Source organism: Phodopus roborovskii, unplaced genomic scaffold (assembly GCF_943737965.1).
Source record: "Phodopus roborovskii unplaced genomic scaffold, PHOROB, whole genome shotgun sequence".
Taxonomy (NCBI): domain Eukaryota; kingdom Metazoa; phylum Chordata; class Mammalia; order Rodentia; family Cricetidae; genus Phodopus; species Phodopus roborovskii.
Genome location: NW_026125572.1, coordinates 245,120 through 268,769, shown reverse-complemented (window position 1 = coordinate 268,769; position 23,650 = coordinate 245,120). Strand labels below are relative to the sequence as shown.

Here is a 23,650-nt window from a genome sequence, read left to right as displayed (position 1 = left end):
AATTGTTCTCTTCAAAGTAGAAATGTGGCCCTGGGTGCTCTCTGCCTTTGCTGTGTGTGGCCCTGGGTGCTCTCTGCCTTTGCTGTGGCCCTGGGTGCTCTCTACCTTTGGCTGTGGCCCTGGGGTGCACTCTGTTGGGATGCGCTCTATCTTTGCTGGGGTATTTTGGGAGTTCTTTGTCAGATTTACATGTCCTCTGACTATCCATCCTCAACCACCTACCTCAATAAGGTCTGGGAGTACCCCTTAAGGATGCCATGGTGGTTTGAGTGAGATCGGCTCAGATAGGCTCATGTTTGAAGGATGGGGAGGTGTGGTTTTGTTAGAGATGTATCACCGGGGTGGGCTTTGAGGTGTCAAAAGACCTACGTATCATTCTAAGTGTACTCTCTGCCTTCTGCTTAGTGGACCCCATGCCTTTGCTTTGGCATCACAGGCTCTAACTTCTGAAACCATAAGCTCAATTAAATGCTTTATGTCATGGGTTGCCTTAATCATGGTGTTTATCACAGGAACGAGTACTGATGCTGTGTCTTGCTGCTGCCACAAAAGGTGCTCTCCAACTTGCCCTATGTCTGTACCTTATCTAGGGATGGACACCTTCTCCCAGACGAGCTTGTTAGTATTCCCCTCAGCTTCCTGTACCCATCTGAGTTCTTTCATGTTATACAACCATGTCCATCACACTTAGCAATCTTCATACTGCACCTCCCCTGTTCAAATCAGGGTGGGCTACGGCTTTTGTCTCCTTTGAACTAAACAGGTACAAATGATGACGCAATGAAAATGGCCATTTCTGACCTATTTCCCAGAAATTTCAAAATTACACATTAAGCTTTTAGCCATATGGGATTTCACTGATACTTAGAAACAGATGGTAAAAATGTACCTGTATGGGAGGCCCAAGCTTTACTGTCTGAGGTTGCTTTTGCTGTCACACATTGCCCTGATTTCTGGGCTATTATTTTCTGTTTCTTGAGGATTACTTTGAGAGTCTATTCTTAATTCACAGTCTCTGTTTTACATTTATTTCAGCCTTTATTTCTTCTCTAGTTATGTAACTTCTTTTTGGCCAAGTGTGGGGATTGGCTCAGTGGTCAAATGCTTGCTTGCCTTGCACAGGGCCCTGGATTTTACTCCTCATACTTGAGGAAGATACAAAACAAAACAACAAAACTCCAACAGTGTTGGCACCAGTGGAGACGCACATACGGAGTAGACTGGAGTGTTATTATACCTGTCTGCCAGCAAAACTTAAGTCTCAACCCCTAAGCGTTGTTAGTTCCAAGTGGACAGACAGTTGGACGTAACTGCAGGCTTCTGAGGTATCACTCAGCTGCAGCACCCCTGGTGTCCTTGATTTTAAGGAGTCTAATAAATAAATAAATAAATAAATAAAGCTGAAATATAAGCTCCAAAGCACATATAAAAAAGGTTACTCTAAATCTTGTAACCAGAATTTATGTTTCCATTATCTACCTTCTCGTGTGAATTCTTTTTTATCTTTAAAGTATTATGTATTCTATCATGCATTTTACACAATGAAATGGCATAATAATGGGGGATGTCCTTCTGTATATATGTTTCTCTTTTTGGTTGATGAATAAAACATTGTCTGGCCAATAGCTAGTAGAGGAAGGAAGATAGCCAGGGCTAGGAGATGAGGAGAATTCTGGGGAGAGAGGCAGATAGGCACCGGAAGGAGATATCATGTAGCTGCCAAATGAGTAACAGGTCTGGGCATTCTCCAGTATACCAAGACCATCTGGAAATACATAAATTTATAGAAATGGGTTAATAATTAAGACGCCCTAGCCATCGGCCAACAGTTTTATAATTAATATAGCATCTCTGTGTGTTTATTTGTGGCTGAAGGGTGGAGAAACAAGAAATCCCAGCAACAACAAAATGTTTATTTGTTAAGACATTCATGCACTATGCATTTGTACATTGTATAATGCCTAAAAGCAGAATGGTGTACATATTTAAAACCACAGAAGACTAAAATAACTATGCAATTATATAAAATGATAATCAAAATATTATTGAATCCTTAAATATAGTACTTTAAATTTTAAATATTTGAACCACTGAAAAAGTAAATTTATTCATAAAAGTATATAATGCCTCCAAATACCCCACTTTATTATGAAATGCTTTAAGGTACACAGTGCTGGTATTATGCATCTATTATAATAAGAACCCAAGAAGCTCAACAACAAGAAAGACTAACACAGATCTTCTGGATTAACATTTCAGACTGACTACATGTTCCGTGTAAAACTGCAGCAACGGTCACGTTGCTAATGTGTCCCGTGTTGCTGCAGATTTACTGATTTTTAAGAAACAGCGCTGCCCCACACTGGATCCACTGGTCCTGGTTGCCCCCACAGGGAACATCAATGTTGGTCACCACACGGTCCCTCTCGGCACTTGTATAGACAGGCAAAGAGATGCATTCATCAGGGGAGTAAGGACCGTATGAACCCTGTCCAAAAGAGAAAGAAGATATAAAACACAGCATCCAATACAGACGTTCCAGTAAAGAGTACTATAATAAACTCCTATACCCCACAGCAGTTCACTCATGTTCAATCATGGCTCCCTTAAAAACCTGCCTAGGACCAGGCAGTGGTGGTGCATGCCTTTGATCCCAGCATTGGGGAGGAGGCAGAGACAAGCAAATCTCTGTGAGTTCAAGGCCAGCTTGGTCTACAAAGTGAGTCCCAAGACAGCCAGAGCTGTTACACAAAGAAACCCTGTCTGAAAAAAACAATCAAACAAACAAAAACCAAAACCTAAAGTACCATAAAAAACAAACAAAAACAAAACTTTGCCTATGTACTGGGAAGATAACTCACTAGCAAATCAGAGGACCCTAGCTCAAGTCCTTAATGGTCACATAGGAGTTAGACACATAGTTCAGGCAGCTTTAATTAATCCCAGTGCCCTAAGAGGCAGGAGACTGAGACAGAAGACTCCCAGGAAGTCCACTGGCCACCTAGCCTGCTGTGTGCAATGGCACACAAGACAACCCATCTCAAAGGCAAGAACATCCGAGCTTGTCTTCTGACCTCTACAATGTGCCCAATTACATTTGTTTTCTCTCTCTCTTCCTCCCTCCTTTCCTTTCTTTCTCTCCCTCCCTCCCCCTCTCTCTCATGTACACATGCGCGCGCGTGCGCACAAACACACACACACACACACACACACACACACACTTTTCTTTAGCCCCAAATACTGGAATATGGTGAAAATTTCACTTACACAATTTTATTTACAAAACTTTATAAAATATAAAAATACATTTCTAAGTAGTACATGTCTACAAAGAACTTCAGTTTCTTATTTATTATTACCACAAAGTTCAATTTAGAAGGGATAGGTTAAATAATTGGATCTGATCTCCCTTTATGCTTAATATGTAATTCCCTAGCACTCTCCCGGGGAAACAGTGAGTGTTGCTGCTTTTCTATGTTAGTGGATAGACTTAGCAGTTAGGACACCTCAAAGTGTCCGTCCTTACCCAGGTCAAGGTGGCTACTGAGTTTTGGGGCCTTCGCTGTTACAGCTTCTCTGTGTCTCTAGTGTGTCATTATGTTGCAAGCTTGCATGCAACTTCTCTGACAGAAGTCAAGTAAATGATTACTGTGATGATTCCTGGTCTCTTTTTAAGAGAGATGCCATCAGAAATAATCATCTTGGTGCCAGGAGTGTCTAGTCACTCACAGTCTAGAACATTCCAGTGGCTGGATCTCAAAAATAGGCATCTTTTTCAAAGAAGGATTTCAAACAAGTTCATAATGGTGCTTCCAATTCAAATCTAACATAGGTGCTTGGACTGAACTTATGATCTCACTCAACCAATGAATTACTAGCATAACAGTTGGAATGGAATTTAAGCACTAAGATGACTAGTCAAGAATGAGACAGATCAGAAGCCCATGGAGAGTTTACCCATAGTAAGCATGGCCCATGAAAATTAGCACACAAGCACAATAGACATGATCATTTACATATGCATGGTTTTAGGATATGAAATACTTGTCTAGAAGTTAAGTATTTTGTTCCCTAGGTCAAGAGGCATGTGACCCTTGCATAGGAACTTCGAACTTTATTCATGTACACACATTATTCTGAGATCTCCAGAAAAATCCATCCTTTTACCATCTACTGCCTTTAGTGGATGATGCTATAACAGCAAGAAAAAGCAGTGTTCTTTATGGAAATATTTTTAAAATCCTATTTTTAACTTTTAAGTAGGCATGATACAAACTTTTTAAAACCTTTTCTAACATGAGGATTTTGCTGAGATCCCTGAATTGTAACCTAATACACACACAATAAAACTTGCCCCCCTCCCCGAGTCTCCCTGGTCACTTCCAGTGTGTGACAGTTGTCAGTTACCCAGCCTGCCTTGTGACAGTGCTTTGCGTGTTCACGGTGCACTTAAGTCATTAAGGCTGGGTGCTCACACACAGATAAAAGTCCTCCAGTGCAGCGTATGATTCAGTTTAGGAAAGGCACACAGCAAATATCAACAACACAACTTTTAAGATAAAGAGCATTAAAACTGAGTCTTCTGGGATGTCATCCTGACAAAACTTTCTAAGAAAATGAATTCTTAGCTGGAGTGTTTGAAAATGTAGGGACCAGAGTAGGGAGAATTTCAGACTTCTGTCACTGACTCACTTCTCCAGTTCTTAAATGGTAAAGCACTGGGCTCAGAACTCAAAACATCAGTGGCTTCCTGCAAGCTTTCCTCTGCTGTTGCAGACAGCAGACAGACATTACAACCCTGGAGGACTGAGGTGATATGAAGCCGACTGCCGGGGAAGGGCAGATTTTTCTGAGCACCTGGTGTGGGCAGCACAGGGAAAAGACTTCAGGAGAAACAAGAACAGGCTGCTGGGATGCTTGGTACTCATTTACAGCTCACTGTTCCCAAGGCCCTCCGAGACTGCTCATGGCTGGGGGCTTCCCGTGACCTACAGGGAGGCCATATATTTTTCTCCCTAATATGACAGTACTGTAGAGCAAAGTGCCACTGTGGGCTCTTGATATTCTGCTCACCATTTATCAGGCTCCGTGGCCTGGCTTTGACACCATAATCATAGATGTTCCATGCAGAAGCTAAGCCAGAGATCTGGTCAACCTCAAAATGACTCCAGTTCCCTGGGTGTGCCATGTAACCCGATTCAATTCTGATGATCCAGCTAACGTATCTGTTAATGTAATGTAACTTTGCACAAGCCCTGGCAGCAGTGAGCAATGTGCTAACGACAGGGCATCTCAGAAAGGACACTGGTATTCCCACGGCTTTTCTTTCCTCTTATTCTTTGCTACAGAGGCAGCTGCTGGGACTTGGGATTTTTCAGGAGCCTATTGAAGGCTTCTGAGCAGAGAAACAAATTAACTGTTCACATTTGGAAGGGATGCTTTGGTCACTGATGGTGGCAGGGACTAAAGAACAGGGACAGGGGGACTGATCAAGAAGCCATTTCAAAATCTATTAGCATAAATTAATATGTATTTTAATCCATCTTCCATTTCACATTAGTAATTGTAAGCATGACCTTCGTCCTCTGCATATTGTAATATGTTATAAAATTTGCACATTTTATAACGCTTAAGCACTCTATGCGTTTGTGCATGTTTCTTCTTCTTACTACCAAGTTGAGAAAGATGTCAGTCTCTTGTGTTACAGTGCTAGTGGTAGAGTCCTGACATGGATGCTGTCCTTCTCTGCTCCTGGAGGCCCCCAGCGAGGATGTTTGCCTTGTACCTCCAGCTTCTGGAGGCCTCCTTCATTCTGTCTTTTCAAGCTTCCCTTTCTGCCCTATCAACTTCGGCAGCAGTCTTCAGGGTTCTCCTGTTTTCCCATAGGAGCCCCTGTGAGGACGCTGGCCCAACCTGGGTAATCCAGATGTATATATATCTCATGAGGAGAGCTCTGACTTAGCCACCTGCAGGGTGCCATGAGCCAGATGAGGGAACGCACACAGGTGCACTCTGGGGATGAGGATGTGTATATCTTTGGAAAAAATACCCAACAGCAAAGCAACGAAGACAAGAACATAAAACAAAAGGAAAAATTACACACCCTCTGCAAAAAATAAAACCCAACAAAATTACTAGGTTAGTTGTTTTAACTGCATTAAAAGAAGTTGAATTTAAATCTGTGAAATGTTAATTCTTAATCATTTTAGATTATATATACTATATAATTACATGTATATCCTATTAAATTTTAATAATTTCAATTCAATGTATTTATAATAAAGGACCTTGAGCTTCCTCCCAATTCCCTCTGCCTTGCTAAAAACCATTAGATTAAGTCTTTAGGGTGTTTGGTTGGGATTTGAAGAAAACAAACAAACAAACAAAGCCCTTTCTGTCTGCTTTAAAACGTTTGTCTCCAATGTTCTTAGCTAGTCATAGAACCCTGAATGTTCTTCAACAGAGCAGCCATGGAGTAGACACAGTGGCTTCTCTCCAAGGCTTCCACTGGCTTTGTTCCTCAAACTAAAATCAGGAACCCGTTAATCTTCTTTTCCATATGGTGTGGAAACAGCCACAGCAAATGTAGACAGAACTTTAGTGAACAAAATCACATTAAATGAAACAGAAGATGAGGAGCATTGTAGACTGTCTCATCCTTCTGCGCCATGACTAAGGATGCGTGAGCACCCCTATCTCTGTAATGGCACCGGACTTTTCCTTCTTGTCCATTCAGGATAGCGCTGAGGCTGTTGTCTTTGCGCTAGTGGTCAGCATCTCTGGGATGTTGCGAGTAGTCAATGACTAAGCATCACCAACTGTAAGGAACTGTGTGGAGTAAGGAATTATTGTTCAGTTTGACTAGCCATGTGTGAGGAGTACTCTGGGCATTTTATTTCACATAGGGATGTGTCATAATAGTTCCACAGGATTGTGAGGCACTACTCTGAGTATGGCATAAACATGGGAATGTGTCTAAGCCTCCACAACATCCCATGGTATCACCTCTATTAATAAATGGGTTCAGTGAGGTTACGGTGTCTAAATTATAATTTTGTAAACTGGAATTTGAATTGTGTTGGTCTCGAAAACTTTGTGTTCAGAAACTCTTAGCAATACATTTGCTATTCTTCAAGGAATGAGCATCCATGTGAAGTCAAGGGCCAAACCCCAGAGAACCCTTCCACCATGTGTCATAGAAAAGATGCCTTGGGGCAGGGTGCTTAAGCTAGTCAAGACATCATTATTCACCTTTAGCTCTTTATGGAAGAGCTACCAGGTCCATTCGACTTTTCCTTACATGTGCAATGTTTTCCAAATGATTTCTCGCTTAGAGTACAAGAATACATGGAATAGGGCTAGTACACGAACTAGGGTATTTGAAAAGTATCAGTTCTAGTCGGATGCAGTCTTTGGCCTGATTTTGTCCCTGCCCACTGATGTGACAGTCCTGACTGGCAGTGCAGAGGTCAGGTAATCACCATCTTCTTTCTAGCCATTGCTCTCCATGCTCTGACTTGACTGAGGCTCCTTCAGCGAACTATTACAGTCATTACATGGATTTCAGTCTTACTTGGCTGAGGAGCACTTCACATGACTTAGACTCTTTAGATTTCATCAAGATCACACAACTTTATAAGGTGCACTGAAAACCCTTGGCAAATTCCATGCTAAGCCAGAGAATACAACTTTGAGCATTCACGACCTAATATTAAAAGCCACATAACCCATACTTATCAGCTTTTGGTAGAAATTTCTGAGAAAGGACAACTATTCTTCTGCTCTCCATTCTCTGTCTGGAAGTCGTCCAGACACTGGGGAAACACATCTCCAGAGGGGGGGCTCACAGACAGTTGCTCTTTTGGCTGTTTGAGCAGTGACTGCTAGTTTCTGTTACAGCTTCAAACCTTATGTTCACACCCCCAGATGCTTTTGATCTTTGTAAAAAAGTGTAACTGGAAACTTCTGGCGTTTCCTAATGAAAAAACACATCTCTCCCGGGGTGAACAACATTTTGCAGTTCACTGGATGGAGGATTACAGTCTATTTATGCATATGTTTTCAGTCTTAGGCTTCAGAGTTAAGAAGTTATCTGCCTCCTCTAAACCATGTCCTATTTGAAAGACACATGTAGGCCTCCAGGTTCCACCAGTGAAGAATAAAACTCTCAATCACTGAAAAAAAATGTATGTGGCTGCCAGGAGCATGGTGTCATGGTGTGAGGCCAGGCCTGACATGCACACTACTTTCTCCACACTACTTTCTCCAGCCAGGCCATACCTCCTGAGCCTCCCGAGCACACCAACCGGCAGCCTGTCGTTTTTATTTAAGTTGTTCTATTTACCAATGAAGACTCAGGAGTCAGATGTTGGGGTGACAACCTACTAGTTCAGAGAACCCACAAAGCAACCAGATGACCCCCCTTTTTGGCTGGAGACCCAGCAACAGAAGCATCTCTCCACTTGTCCCAAACCAAAAGGACCATGAATCTCTAAGCCCCTCCCTACTCCTTCCTGTGCATCTCTCTATCTCTATTCCTGGCTTCTATGTCCTCTCTACAACTACTAATTCCTGTAAACTACTTGATGGCTCCACTCCCTGAGCCAAGTTTCACAATGCAATTCAACTTCCCACAACAGCAGCCAGCATCCTTATTCTGACCCACACCTGGCTACTTGCAGTGCCTGGGAAAGCCTTGACCTCTGTGGCTCACACGACTCACCTGAAACCATGTAACCAGGAAACTGTGCTTGGTCTAAGAGGCTGCAGAGAAAGGAGCAGGCCATACTGTGACCCTAATCTTCAGCTCAGGGGTTTGCTCTATTACATAGCTTTTAGAAAACTGTTTCCAAAACAAAATGGTTTAAAAATCTTTACTTCTTTGAAATAGACTAATAACAAATTTGTTAACGAGCAGGCAAAATGGGAAAGCAAACCAAAAACACACGCTGTGAATATTTTGCAGAAAAGTAAAATCAGAGTGAACCAGTGAGAGTAGGAGCAGTCTGCGCAGGCGCGTACCTGTGGGGTCCAGCCCATAAAGCAGGGCAGAACCGATGACACGCTGGGGGAGTCGTGCTGGTTTTCTGACAGGCGATTGCCATCGAAGCTGCATCCCTCCAGTAGCAAACCACTGATCTGCCACAGGAAAACAGTGTTACAGTGTAAATATTACACCCTAAAATGCCAGGCACACGCAGCTGCATCTGAAGCTCAAAGGCCCCGGGTCCCAAACGCCGTGTTCTGTTTGGAGAGCACAGAGGGTCTGAGTTGGTGTTCACTGTGAACTCTCCTTAGACAGAGGTCTTACATTGTAGCTAATATGCTGGGAAAACTTGTCACAGCCTGCATAATCACAGGTGTGGCATTAGGTTAACAGAAATATAAAGACATAAGCCAAATTAACTCTTTTCCAGGAAGTGGAGGGAGAAGCCGATTCGGAGAATGAACACGTGGTCCTGACTTGTTTTCTAACACTTTATTTTGCCCTGCTGTGTGGAATTGGGAGATAAAGGAGAAAGTCTTACACAGCCTAAGGTAGTGAGTGTCAGGTGAAGGCATCTGAAATAAGAACATGGCTCTTGTAGTGAGGTCAGCGCCAGCTTCTCGCCGGCCATTTTCTTCATCTCTCCAGTGCTAACTGCCCTAGCTAATGGCAGCAGGTCAAACAGTAGCTCACAGTCACAGCTGTTCAACAGCCCGCCTTTACGGTCTTGTCTATTTTCTCACGGTGTGTGCATGATAGCCACCACAATCTATCTTACACAATAGCTTCGAGTTCTAACAACTAAGCAATGGCCTGACTTGAGAAGACTGAACTTCAATTTTTTTTTTACAAAAATGAAAAGGTGATATACATTCATTAGACAGCACATACTAAAGTTTGAACTTTGTGTAGGCTAGTGTATGTGGGCCACCATGCCTACATGGCAGACACTGGTGGCAGCAGTGAGCTGTGGCTTGCAGACAGCCACCCGGTCACACTGAGAGCCACGAAGTGCCAGGCTCAGCCTGGATGGTATGGGGTGCTGCGTCGCTGCGCTTGCGGCCTTCTCTTCCTTGCTAACTGAAGATGGAGGCCACCCTTCCTAATGCTTACTGGCTACTTGTACGTCTTTTTTGTAAGCAGAGTTTATGTGTTTCGCCCATGTTTTATTTCCTCCTTCCTGAGATGTAGGAAGAATATCGACCAGATACTGTGAAAGTTGCTGTATACCAAGAAGGAGAGTGTTATCAATAACATCTCCCCTTGTACTCAGTGTAACTGGAGTTCAAGAGATACAGCCCCAAACATCATCCCATTGCTGCAGAACTGCTATGGGTAACATAACAGCTCTCCAGACAAGTGGCCCAACTTCCAGTCTCGCCTGTATTGGGACAATAAGCAAGGCTCCATAGGACAGAGACTCACTCTTGTGAAGTATCAAAGCAGAAGTTCTACAACCCCAGAATGGAAAAAGGAAGAGACCACATCAAATCTGGGTTGCTTTTGCCTAAGAAATGGCCAAACAAATGTCCTTCCAAGGGAAGGCAGGAATGATGGCAGACCGTAGGAAAGGTGGCAACCTAACATGACAACCAAATGTGTATAAAACTGTCTGATTCATAGGAAATGTTCATTAAGTTCCAACCAATGTTGCTCATCTGGGAATGTAAAAGTATACAGACAACCCAATGAAGTAAGATAAGCTGATGGGTAATTCTGGTCAGAGGATGTCACAATGCTTTCTAGATAACAGAATCCATGCTATTAGCTCATTCATGTATGAAAGAAACAACAGACATTCAAATACTTTATTGAACCCATTAGACAGCCTCCATGTGTGAGTCACATGTCTGTAAACATTTAGGGGATAGTTTTACTGTTTGTGGATATAATTAGCAATTACATAATTTATTTTGTTTCCAGCCTAAATACAAAAGGCAATGTGCTTTAAGTACCATTGCACAAACTATTTCAGTACTGATTTTAAAATGTTTCTATTCTGTTCTTTTGTCTATTTCTGCTGATGAGTTTCAAGTCATTTCTAACTGTTCCCTGGAAGTCTTTATTACTTTTCTCTTTGGAAATCATAAATATATTTTCCTATGATTATATTTGTAGATGTCAACTTTCTATGTTTTCAGAATCAACTTATTAGTTTTATCAGCATGTCCAATCTGTGGCCGAGAATACAGACCAACACCAAATCATAAACATACTTAAAAATGTATTTTTAATATTCTGCTACTTGACTGAGCAGTTCTTGGGATGAAGTCTGCGGGTGACAATGCTGTACACTGTGTTTCTCTTCAGGGACAGGTCTGTTATGGACACGGGATGTCATCTCACTATATTCCATCAGTCTGCCTTTCTTTACAGCAGTGGCCCGCTGACTTGGTTGCCACAGCTCAGTAACGATGGCCCTAAAGCTGCTCCCATCGTGAGGTGGCTTCTTCTCTAACACTTGGACTTAGAGGCAGCTTGTGACCTGCTTTCATCTGTTATTGGTAATAAGACTTTAAACATGATTTTTCCCTCTGGAATGCTATACGGAGACAGTGTGGTAAAGGAAGTCTCATCTACAGGCACATGCGATGACACACGGAGGAGGACTGGGTGACTCAGGGCACAGCCAGCCAGAGCCATGGAGGTGAGTTAGGAGCACCCTAATGCCGTGCTGACCTGGCTGGAGCAGCCTTTGCATTGGAGCATTTCACTGTCTCTGTGTGGTCACAACTCACAAGGACATTTTAAAATAACAAACTGAATTATCTGATAACTGATAACTGAATTATCTTTAAAAAAAGATATGGTAAGTATAATTAAAATTTTATATTACATCATATACATCTTAGTTGACGGTCTTTCATTTAACTCCTGTACAATTGGACTGTGTAATCTATGGTTGGGTCCTGCTGATTGTACATTATAAGGATAGGTGCCTGTGAGTTAGAAATGTATACTTCACCTCAGTAACGCATTTCAAAGTTAAATATCCCAAATTGGTACCTTAATCTGTAGCTTTGCTTCTTGAAGTCGGCCCTTCCAGGATGCTACAAACTTAAGGCTATCCACTGAGCAGCCCATTGCCCTGTGAAAGCAGAGCGGCACATGTCAGGAGAAGTAACTCTTCAATGTGCATATATGGGTCTGGCAATAGATAGAGCATGTTTGTAGCAAGCTTAGGAGGGGAGAGGGGTGTGGGGGAATCCAGTTCTAGAACCAAACCCCAAACATACAAAACAATGTCCTTAGGAAATAAAGGAACAAACAATATAGCTATTTTCAATAACTTGTTTAAATCCAAATACAATGTTCAAGTGAGAGCTACCAAATGAAGTACAATGCCGAAGATTTTAACATAAGTTGATGAGATGTCAGTCTTTCAGGTTTTTAGGTTAAAGGGCCTTTGAGTTTTTCCTTATATTCTCCACTTTGATCATGGTCCTCAAATCTTAGCACATAAAAGATACTAAGTTTTTATTGAATGAACAAAATATCCCGAGTAAAGACAAATACCAGTCCCCAGAACTGGACTTCTTCCTCTTCCTTTGAATATTCTAGCAATCCTCTTTCTTTATGTTCTACCTTGTTACAAACTGGGTCTATATACATGCAGTAAGATGACACTGGCAGGAAGTCCAGCCTGACCTTAACAATCATCTCTGTTCACCACGAAAGTTATCTAGAGCAGCCTCCTAAAAGATCCTGCAAAATCACGTTTTTGTGTAGTCTAAGCTGGTAACTACCAGTCACCTGTGGTTATTGATCACTGGTGAGCTTGGCTAATGAGCCCAAGAAAGTAAACCCTTAAACCTGAAATAGACAATTGGTGGCTGGTGTTTTGGACCATGAAAGTCTGGATTAAAAAAAAAAAAAAAAAAAAATGACCAAACTTAGGAAATATTTTTTTTCAATTCTAATAAAGTGATGCTATTGAAATTAAAAGTTGACTGTTATTAAAGGCAAGCTGTTAGGAAGAATAACAAATTTTATAGGTTTCAAGAGTAAATTTACTCTTGACAATCGGGATAATGTTATTAGAGTTGAATAAGTAAAACATAATTACCCCAGGGAAAATAAGGTATTCATTTTGTCTACCTTGCAGTTTCCTGGCGAAGAGCATTAAGGAATGTGTCTGGATGGAAGAGTTCAGATAGGTCAAGAGTATCAGAGAGAAGAGCTTGCTTTTCAGCTTTATCGACCCAGTTCTAGAGGAATGAAAAATAAATACATAAATATGTAGTTATGTATAAGCCATTCTCAATGAGTGCTACATAGTCATTTTCCAATTGCTCTGAAATAGGGCCTAGAAAACATTGAGACTCTCACTTTGCCTTGCAAATGCCTGATGTCTTAATCTGGCATCTCTATCCACCATAAACAAGCCTCCTTGTGCAACCTTGTTACTGAAAAAATCTGTTCACAATGAAATGTAAAATGGAGTTGGAGTTGGGCCCTCCCTAGCAAACAGTGGTGCAAGTTCAGTGTACACTGGATACATACTGCAAACCCTGAGTCCCGAGCACACTCCCTTCCCAGCAACACACTGGCCAATGGGTGAGAGGAAGCGAGTCTCTGCCAACAGGCTACAGAGTAGTCACACCTGCTATATCAGGTCAGTCTCACTGGGAATCACACGTGCCAACACATGTCCGCTGGATAAGAACCTAAAAGCTGACACTTGGAACAAACACAATAGCAGTCTTGTACAACAGCAAGTGCAGGCTGACATTAACCAACTGCGCATGCCACGTGCTGCAAGTCAGACCCTTGCTTTAAGGTACAAAGAGGTCAAGGTCTTGCCCTAGGTCACACAGCAGCTGTTAAAGCCAAGACGAAAGCCAGGCAGCTAAGTGATTGGTTTCTGCTAAGATTTCCTGAAGGTCCAATGCTAAAAGGAGGCTTCCTGGTGTTCTCTGAAGCAGCCTGTCGCTTCAGCTGGTACAGAGAGGTGGGACACAGGAACGTCAGCCATTAACTCAGTCATTTGTTTGACATCAGTGTTACATTAACAGAAAGCAATGAGCTTCATGTTCCATAACAGTACACTTCATACCTCTGCAGCTCTGCCAGGATGAGACCATTATGTTAACAAGCCGACTCTTGAGTCGCCATATTTGTATTGTCATCTCAATGTAACTGACCAGTACTAAGTCTTGTGACAAAGATGTCTCTAAATCCTTGTAGCTGACATGTGTTGATTTTTAAATAAGATTTAAAAAGATTCTATAAACAACTGCAAATCTCTTTCTCAGAGATTATGCTTTACAACAACTCTGTGCATGACTCATCTAATTTATCTTTCATTATTAGCTAAACATTATTAGCTAGAAAGAAGTTACTCTTTCAAATGAATCATTTAATATAAATATTTACAATTATACTATAAATACCTTAAAATTAATTTTGAATTCTAATACCCTAAAGGGCTGTTTCCAGAAGTGAATTTATGTATGCTCAAGCTAATTAAAAACTAGAGACGTAGATGATAATCATATTTTTACTTCATTAAAGTTCAGATTAAGATAATTAGTTAAGGAGGAAAAGTTTCTTTGGTAAAAATGCTATTAGTCTATGGAAAAAGATAAAAATGTGTTAGCTACTAAGGTTAAAGCTAGATTAATTAAGGTGCTGTTTGATAGCTAAGGTTTACATAATGAAACCTCTTTGAATGGTTTTAATAATGGATTAGCAACCCTCACAGTAAGGGAAGAATTGCTTTTCTCCACATTTAAACTACACTTATACTGATTCATGAGCATGCAAATGAAGAACAAGGCACCGATGCTGTTAATAAGAAATGCCTATGTACAAACTGGGGTCGCAGCAAAAGTGCAGTGAGAAGACTCTCAGGCAGCAACCTCTAACTCAACGACTCTCCTTCACCATGTCATGCCATGGCCGCCTCTTACTCAATGACTCTCCTTCACCATGTCATGCCATGGCCGCCTATTACTCAACGACTCTCCTTCACTCATGTCATGCCATGGCGGCCTCTTACTCAACAACTCTCCTTCACTCATGTCATGCCATGGCCGCCTCTTACTCAACGACTCTCCTTCACCATGTCATGCCATGGCCGCCTCTTACTCAACGACTCTCCTTCACCATGTCATGCCATGGCCGCCTCTTACTCAACGACTCTCCTTCACTCATGTCATGCCATGGCCGCCTCTTACTCAACGAGTCTCCTTCACACATGTCATGCCATGGCCGCCTATTACTCAACGACTCTCCTTCACCATGTCATGCCATGGCCGCCTCTTACTCAACGACTCTCCTTCACACATGTCATGCCATGGCCGCCTCTTACTCAACGAGTCTCCTTCACACATGTCATGCCATGGCCGCCTATTACTCAACGACTCTCCTTCACTCATGTCATGCCATGGCCGCCTCTTACTCAACGACTCTCCTTCACCATGTCATGCCATGGCCACCTCTTACTCAACGACTCTCCTTCACTCATGTCATGCCATGGCCGCCTCTTACTCAACGAGTCTCCTTCACACATGACATGCCATGGCCGCCTCTTACTCAACGACTCTCCTTCACTCATGTCATGCCATGGCCACCTCTTACTCAACGACTCTCCTTCACTCATGTCATGCCATGGCCACCTCTTACTCAACGAGTCTCCTTCACTCATGTCATGCCATGGCCGCCTCTTACTCAGCGACTCTCCTTCACCATGTCATGCCATGGCCACTGACTGCTGGCTTCAGACAATCCCTTGTCTCATCTGCGACGATGAGTCTTCATATCTGTAATTCTTTAAATGATGCATAAAAAACAGACGTACAGAGCTAGATGAGTGAACAGCTCAGAGGATGGCCTGATAAATAGCCCAGGAAATTTCTTAACACGAGTACATAACCTCAGAACAGTAGGCAGGGCAACTCCTGGCTTAGACCACAAGGCACCCTGGAGAAGTCAAGCATAGTTTCTTACTATGTCATAAATGAAATGACTCTGCAAAGTAAATATGGGAAGAGTCTTAGAATACTGCAATGTCAGAACATGGTCCAAGAATGGGGTCACGTGAAGGGAATTCTGAGTGCTGGTGAGAACCCTCCAGAAAGCAAGTCTAGTGCCCCTGGTTTCTTCAAGGACACGAATTGCTCTTGGGATGTGCTTTCACGGCCCTTCCTGGTGTAGCAGACAGGAGTGAGTTTACTTTAGATTACTAGTCACACTGGCAATTATTCATTTCTATGCCTCTATGAAAAACATTCCCTGGTGATGTCACACTTTACTCATGTGACTCTTCTTAACCCTCTGATGCTCTGAACAAAATTGGCTGTGGCATGAGACTTCAGTCAGCCTCAAATGACATTAAAATGAGTTTATGTTTTATGTAAAGTCCTGTCATCCTTACTACTAAAGTTATCTCAATAGGGAAGTCTATGTACCACAGTTAGAGCCACGTACTCAGCTACTAAATAATCCATTCTCACCTGAATTGCAAGGGCACGGGCTACAAGACCTCGTAGGTACTGGAGGGGATCCTCAGGGCCTTCCCATCTGCTCTGCCAGGTAAGAGGACACTGCAGTATAAGAGAGAACTAGTCAGGTTACATGGACGACGATGCAGGTAGGCTTTCGACATTAGGATGAAGAAATATATGAAGCTAAAATGGGATTCATTAGATGTAAAATCCCTTAAAGGAATGAGCACATCTACTAGTCAAAGACATTTTCTTGGAGTGATATACAGTACAGTATGAAGTCACAGTAAAATTTAAAATTCAGTTTAAAATTGCTAAAAATAAAAAGGGTCTTGGACCCTACAGAATTTTTTCCAGCCATGCATAAAGTAGCCCACATGAATTCACCCACAAGGATGCTGGGTAGAAGTGATGCTAAATGAAATCGAGTAAGTAAAATAACGTAGCAGCTCTCTTATAAAAGTTGTCTTTCTAGTAGCTGGCCACTATGAGTCTCCAGAACGACTCACTATTGTGCTTTAGATGTACAGGTAAGGTCATAAGTACTACCACACACTTCTGTGCTTGCTTTCTGGAGTTTTCATATATTCAATAAATATCAACAAGGTCTGTATTAAGTATAGGAACAGCACAATGGTTTTATATCCCATTCACCCTCTGACCATTTAAGTGAGAAAACACTACAGGCTAGCCTGTCAGTCATCAATAATGCACAGAGAATAATGCACAAAGATCAGAAAGGCACCTGGAAGACATCACATAGTCCGAGCATGTATAACCACTCTCAGAATGAGTGCCAGAGTCCGCACTCAAACAGATGTGGTTTAAAATGTAAGTTTATATAGACAAACTGAAAATGTATCTCAAGGGATGAGAAGACAGACCAGTCTAAAACAAGGAGAAATGAAATAACACACATCACAGTAAAAATGAGTAAAACAGAACAAAAAACATTATTGATCAACAAACAGACAAAAATTTGAAAAGCAAACTAAATGTCTCATTAACTTCACCAACAAAAGACACCAAGTCAGAGGTGACAAAGAAGACTACTGACATGACAGAATTCAAAAGTCATTGAAGACTGTTAATGTGTACAAGTATGTGCCAACAAACAAAGAATTCAATTCTTGGGCCTCTAAACCTGGGCCAGAGAGATGTTGCTAAGCCTGAGGACCTGGGTCCCACATACTGGAAGCAAAGAATCTACTTCTGCAGGCGACCTCTGACTTCCACAACGACATGTGGTCACACACACAAATAAATATGATAAAACTCTCAGAATTAAATGATGATAGAAAACATGAAAACCAGAAGCAAGGCCGAAAGGGTAGCATTAGCAGCAGCAATAATAACAACAACAATAACAATACACCTCTCCATAATGGAAAGGGCAGCTGTACTGCTGAGCTATGTGGAATTTCCAAGGATGACTCACACTGTGAGGGACAAATCCCAATAGGACCATGCTTGGTAGCACAGAAAAAGCTTTGTGTTCAATCCCAAGCCCAAAAGGAAAAAAAAAAAAAAAAAAGAAAGAAAGAAAAGAGAAAAAAAACCACAAAAATCTGCTGGGCTTCATACTATGCATATGTAGTAATCCCAGCACGTTGAGAGGTGAAGGCTGGAAGATCAGGAGTAAAGCCAATCTCAGCTACACAGTATGCTTGAGGCTAGCCTGGGCTACATGAGACCCTTTCAAATACATACGGCAACTCCCTTTAAACTACAGAAAAATCTTATACTTCCAAACTCATTCTGCACAAGGACAGTGTCACTGTCCAAATTTAAACAAGGGCACAAAGAAAACCATGCCACGTTATCTCTGATGATCCAAAGCCCACTGAGTCCTGTGTTATCAGAAAATTAGATTTTAATCCTTGGATATAAAACTGTGTATCAGTCCCCATAATCTAATCTCCACTGCTCCTCTCCTTTCTGTACCTCTAATTACCTCTCTGCTCTATCCTTGTATACAGGTTATAAAGATTTATATACAGAGCCTACTGAAGGTTCCTATCACAAAGATGTGTGTGTAAGGAGACAGGTACTAACTGCCATTAAACACGGTAAATCTGTTCACCTATTACACTGTACCTCCAAAATATGTACCGACAAATAAATCATCAATAAAAGCTCACTGGGCAAAGTGGGAAGGAGAAGCAAGCTTTCTCTGTACCCTTCTCTGCTAGCACTGTGCTGCCCAACCTTGCTGCCCCGAATGCCCACTTAGCCTGTACTTTAGAAAAACCCAGAGTCACAGACATTTCTTCATGTTTGCTTTTCCCAGCTTTAAACAACTGAAAAGGCATTTAGTGTTACCAACCATTATCTTAGGATAATCTGAAAACCTGGTTCAACAAAGGGATCAATTACAATGACTTTTAAAATGCAATGCATTAATTTAAAATTAATTTTAAAATGCAATCTATTGATTTCTAATAAAATGATATGCTCATGATTATTTAAGATGAATGACAAGAAAATTGTCAAATCTTCTTGACTTTATTATGTCTTTAAAGTTACAATTTAAAAACCACATGATCATCTCACTAGATGCTGAAAAACATTCAACAAAATCCAACACCCCTTCCCGATAAAGGTCTTGGAGAGATCAGGGATAATGGGAACATACCTAAACATGATAAAAAGCAATATACAGTAAACCAACAGCCAATATCAAACTAAATCAAGAGAAACTCAATGAAATTCCTGTAAAATCAGGAACAAGACAAGGCTGCCCTCTCTCTCCATATCTCTTCAATATTGTACTTGAAGTTCTAGCTAGAGCTGTAAAACAACAAAAGGAGACCAAGGGGATGCAAATTGGAAAGGAAGAAGTCAAGCTGTCTATATTTGCAGATGATATGATAGTTTACATAAGTGAGCCGATAAACACTTTCAGCAAAGTGGCAGGATACAAGATTAACTCAAAAGAATCAGTAGCTCTACTACATACAGATGATAAATGGACTGAAAAAAAAATCAGAGAAACATCACCCTTTACAACAGCCACAACAACATAAAATATTTTGGGGTAATGCTAACCACACAAGTGAAAGACCTACATAATAAGAACTTTGAGTTTTGAAGAAAGTTATGATTTAAAATTTGTTCTAACATGTTCCAAAGAATTGTATTATTACTGTGTGTGTTTTTTTGTTTTTGTATGTGTGTGTATGTGTGTGTGTGTGTGTGCGTGTGTATATATATATATATATATATATATATATATATATATATATATATATATTAGAAGCATCAAAGCTTTAAGCATCATCAGTAACCGTCAAGTAAATTTAAAATCCTAATCCTTGGCAGGAAAATCCCTGCTGCAATCATCCCAGGTACACCGGTGAAAATATCAACTAATACTCTATAATGTATCAAATAACATCACATAACACACAAATTGCAACATTTAAATGCAATAAAAATTAACTTGTACTTTGAAATGCATGGTACAGTATGTTTTTGAATTTTATTGAGACTCAATGGTTTTATCTTGGTCAAAATTGGCTTACTCTCACTTGAGTTCCAAACATCCCAAAGCCGTCTCCAAAAATCTGCATCATATCATTTAAGTGTGCTTTGTAAAAATGAAACACAGTTTTGATTCTCTGCAAGGATTTCATCGAATCCATTCTCACATAAATAATGAAAATAAAGGTAGCGATACACCCTGAGGCTGTAATTGAGTGGTGTGTGTGTCTGTGTGTGTGTGTGTGTGTGTGTGTGTGTGTCTGTCTGTCAAGGTGGACTCTGGGTGTCCCTCAGTTGGTCTCCACTGAACACTGAGCTTATTTTATTTATCAGCTGGCTTAAGTGGTTGCTGGTGAGCTGCAGTGGTCCACCTGTCTCTGCCTGTCCTTGTCCTGGAGTTACGATGTGTGCCGCCGCTCCTGGCTTTTCCAAGGGTGAAACTTGGGTTCTAATGCTTCTATATGAGCCACTTTACCAACAGAGTTTTCAAAGTTTAATACAGAACACTAACATCGTATATGATACCTATATCCCATTTTTAATTGAGAATCTAGCCATCTGGTTCATTTGCTGTGACTATTGTTATGTCAAATGAAGAAGACCTTAACAGTTGAGGGAAAATGAAATGTTATAAAGAATTAAAAATTTATGACCCACTTATAACATAGTTAAGTCTTAATCAAGGGAAGGATTTCATTAAGTCTTTAGAAGCCTTTGGCCCTTTATCTTCAATGTTATCTAAAAAAGAGTGTGAGATTCCCATCATAGAAAATGATTTAGAGGTACTGATTTTTTTCAGTCAATTATGTCATTTGTCTCTGAGATGGTTAACAGAAGCAAAAAGAGGCAGTCAAGTTGTGCATATGTGAATGTGGCATGTGTCTATGCATGCACATGTGTGTGCCCACAGATGAGTGTGTCTGTGTGTGCACGTAAGTGTGCCCATGAATGTATGTGAGTGTGTGTATGTCTGTGTGTGTGTGTATGCGCATGTGCGCACATATGTGCAGTAACAGGTTACAGGCATCCAGAATTTTCCTGCATCTCCTGGAATCTCAAAGAGAACATCAGAAGTGTGACTGCAGGGAGAGAGGTGATGTGCAAAGACCCTATAGTGGAAAAGTGAAGAATACACAAATCATGTGAAATCTAGACACAATGAACTTGAGATCGTGAAAGATGGTGCAGTCTAACATGATACTAGACAAAATCATCTGGAAAGGGGGTGTCTATGTCCTTCAAAAGACTCTGAGTAAAAGAGAAGTGACAGTCCCAACAACCTTCACATGTACAACATCTGCCTCATTTCAAGGACATTTTGGAAGCCACAATGCTTATACTAGGTAGAGCATGGCACTTGCTGGCCCTGGCAAAGGATCACAAAACCAGGCCTCAGTTTCAGACCATTGTGCTGGGGGAGAGAGAGAAAGAAGCCAGAAAGAGAATCAGCTTTTCCTCTACATCTCCAAAGTCCCCTGCATCATTTGGCTAAATAAGCAACCACTCTGAGAAGATGCAGGAAACTCGTGTGACTTAGTAGATACAAGTCCACTTGGTGGGAAGAGAAGAACCCAATCTGAGGAAAGCATGGGCATTTCTAGATGAGAAGCACAGCCCTACCTCTGACAGGAGCAAGAGAAGCTAGCTCTGCATGAGAGGGCGAGCTGGCCAGAGCCCAGCCTGACCGGGGTGAGGGGGGGATGCACGAGGACTTCTCAGGGTCTGGGCTTTCTGCACTCTCAGAGCTCCAGAGGGACTTGGTAGAAAGGTCACCCACTCGGGTATGAGCTCTTAGGCCATGAGCACTGCCAAGAGCGCTTTCAAGAGAAGCAAAAGCCTGATGGAGGCTCAGGCTCAGGTACAGCATTTCCAGGGAGGTCCTTTCCTTACTGCCAAGACTGTTTACAGAAAACATGCAGGCCTCAGCCCCACAGCATAAAGCATTCATGTTAGTGGGAAAACAATTCAGGCCTCAGCCTCACAGCATACAGCATGCATTTTAGTGGGAAAACATTGCAGGCCTCAGCCCCACAGCACACAGCATGCATTTTAGTGGGAAAACATTTCAGGGTCCAGCCCCACAGCACACAGCATGCATTTTAGTGGGAAAACATGCAGGGCTCAGCCTCACAGCATACAGCATGCATTTTAGTGGGAAAACATTGCAGGCCTCAGCCTCACAGCATACAGCATGCATTTTAGTGAGAAAACATGCAGGCCTCAGCCCCACAGCATACAGAATTCATGTTAGTGGGAAAACATTGCAGGCCTCAGCCCCACAGCGCACAGCATGCATTTTAGTGAGAAAACATGCAGGCCTCATCCCCACAGCACACAGCATGCATTTTAGTGGGAAAACATGCAGGGCTCATCCCCACAGCGCACAGCATGCATGTTAGTGGGAAAACATGCAGGGCTCAGCCCCACAGCACACAGCATGCATTCCAGTAGGGAAAGCAGGACAGGCTGAACCTGCAAGCATCTCTTACTGCTCTAACAAGATGGGCTTTAGAGAAAGGGAAGCCAGCCCTCCTCCCCTCCCTCACCCAAAGCAGCACAGATGAGTGAAGCGTTCCCATCCCTGCTCCTCCATGGCGTACTCTCTTCTGCCCTTTGCTTTCCCTTTTGACTGGGCTGCCTCCATCTGCACTTACTCCATCGGACTTTCTTTCGCTACTAATCCTTCAGCCTTCATCGCGCATGCTCTGCTGTGCTGTCACTCTCTGTCCATCCGTCTTCTCTCAGTTACTCACCAATCCAGTTGCCCGTGAGGCGCACTCCTGGCTCTCCCACACGCATCTATCCTTACTATGGTTAGACTTGATAGTCACAGGTTTTTTCAGCGCACTGACATACATAGTCTGTTTTTGAATTCTTACTATTCCCTCAATGTGCTTTCTCTCTTCCATGTGCCAGAGAAGGCTGCCTACTGATAAGAGCCTCACAGAAGACAGAAAGGGAATCAAACACAGCAGAGAGGCAAACTGCAATACAGAAACAATGTACATTTAAATACGCACGCATACACATACGTGGAAGTCATGATGGCGCCTCCAAAACCCCACACAGCTCCTCAATAACTGGACCCACAGACACGGAAAGGATGCAAGTGACACTAGACTATGAATGTAAAGGTTTAATTTTTAAAATACTTGATGACCGCAAAGAGGACTCACATAAAGAAATGGAGGAAGTCCATTTGATATCTGGTGAGAAAGCTAGCAATTTAAATGAGATATTCAGGAAAAAAGATAGATTCCGAAGGAAAAAAAAAATAGCAATCTTGACAGCGAAAAGCTCAATAAAGTAAATAAAATGTGGAAACAATAACTAAGACAAGATTTAGCCAGCTTCCTGGAAAGAATGTCAGGAACTGAAGACAAGGCCGAGGCACTATTACATTAGACAGAAATCAAGATAAACTGTTTCAACAATTCTCAGGCATTTAGGAAAAGATCAGGAGACCACACAAGAATCCAAGGTGTACAAGAGATAAAGACCAAATGAAAAGAAAACCTATTCAATGATATCATAGCAGGAAAATCCCCAAATCTAAGGAAAGACATGGTCATCCATGCACGAGAAGCAATTAGGGTCCAACATAGACCTGACAACCTACTGAGACATCCCTGTCTCCCTTCTGTATATACTGTATAAAGTGAATATACAGTTTCTGTATAACTGATGTGAACTACGTGGATTTTATTATTGTTTAAAATGGTCCAATTATTTA

The 23,650-nt window shown here is 41.8% G+C and overlaps 1 protein-coding gene across 1 annotated transcript in view; it reads right to left on the bottom strand.

Moving 5' to 3' along the window:
• Nucleotides 1-1,892: 1,892 nt before the first annotated feature.
• Nucleotides 1,893-23,650, bottom strand: part of Dync2h1 (dynein cytoplasmic 2 heavy chain 1) — a 185,863-nt gene continuing 164,105 nt past the window's right edge. The window contains exons 86-90 of the mRNA XM_051177788.1: nucleotides 16,444-16,533; nucleotides 13,085-13,194; nucleotides 11,993-12,074; nucleotides 9,022-9,138; nucleotides 1,893-2,488 (exon numbers count right to left, since the gene is read on the bottom strand). Coding sequence (XP_051033745.1) covers nucleotides 2,330-2,488; nucleotides 9,022-9,138; nucleotides 11,993-12,074; nucleotides 13,085-13,194; nucleotides 16,444-16,533 — 558 coding nt within the window. The 3' untranslated portion in view covers nucleotides 1,893-2,329. The remainder of the gene's footprint in view (nucleotides 2,489-9,021; nucleotides 9,139-11,992; nucleotides 12,075-13,084; nucleotides 13,195-16,443; nucleotides 16,534-23,650) is intronic.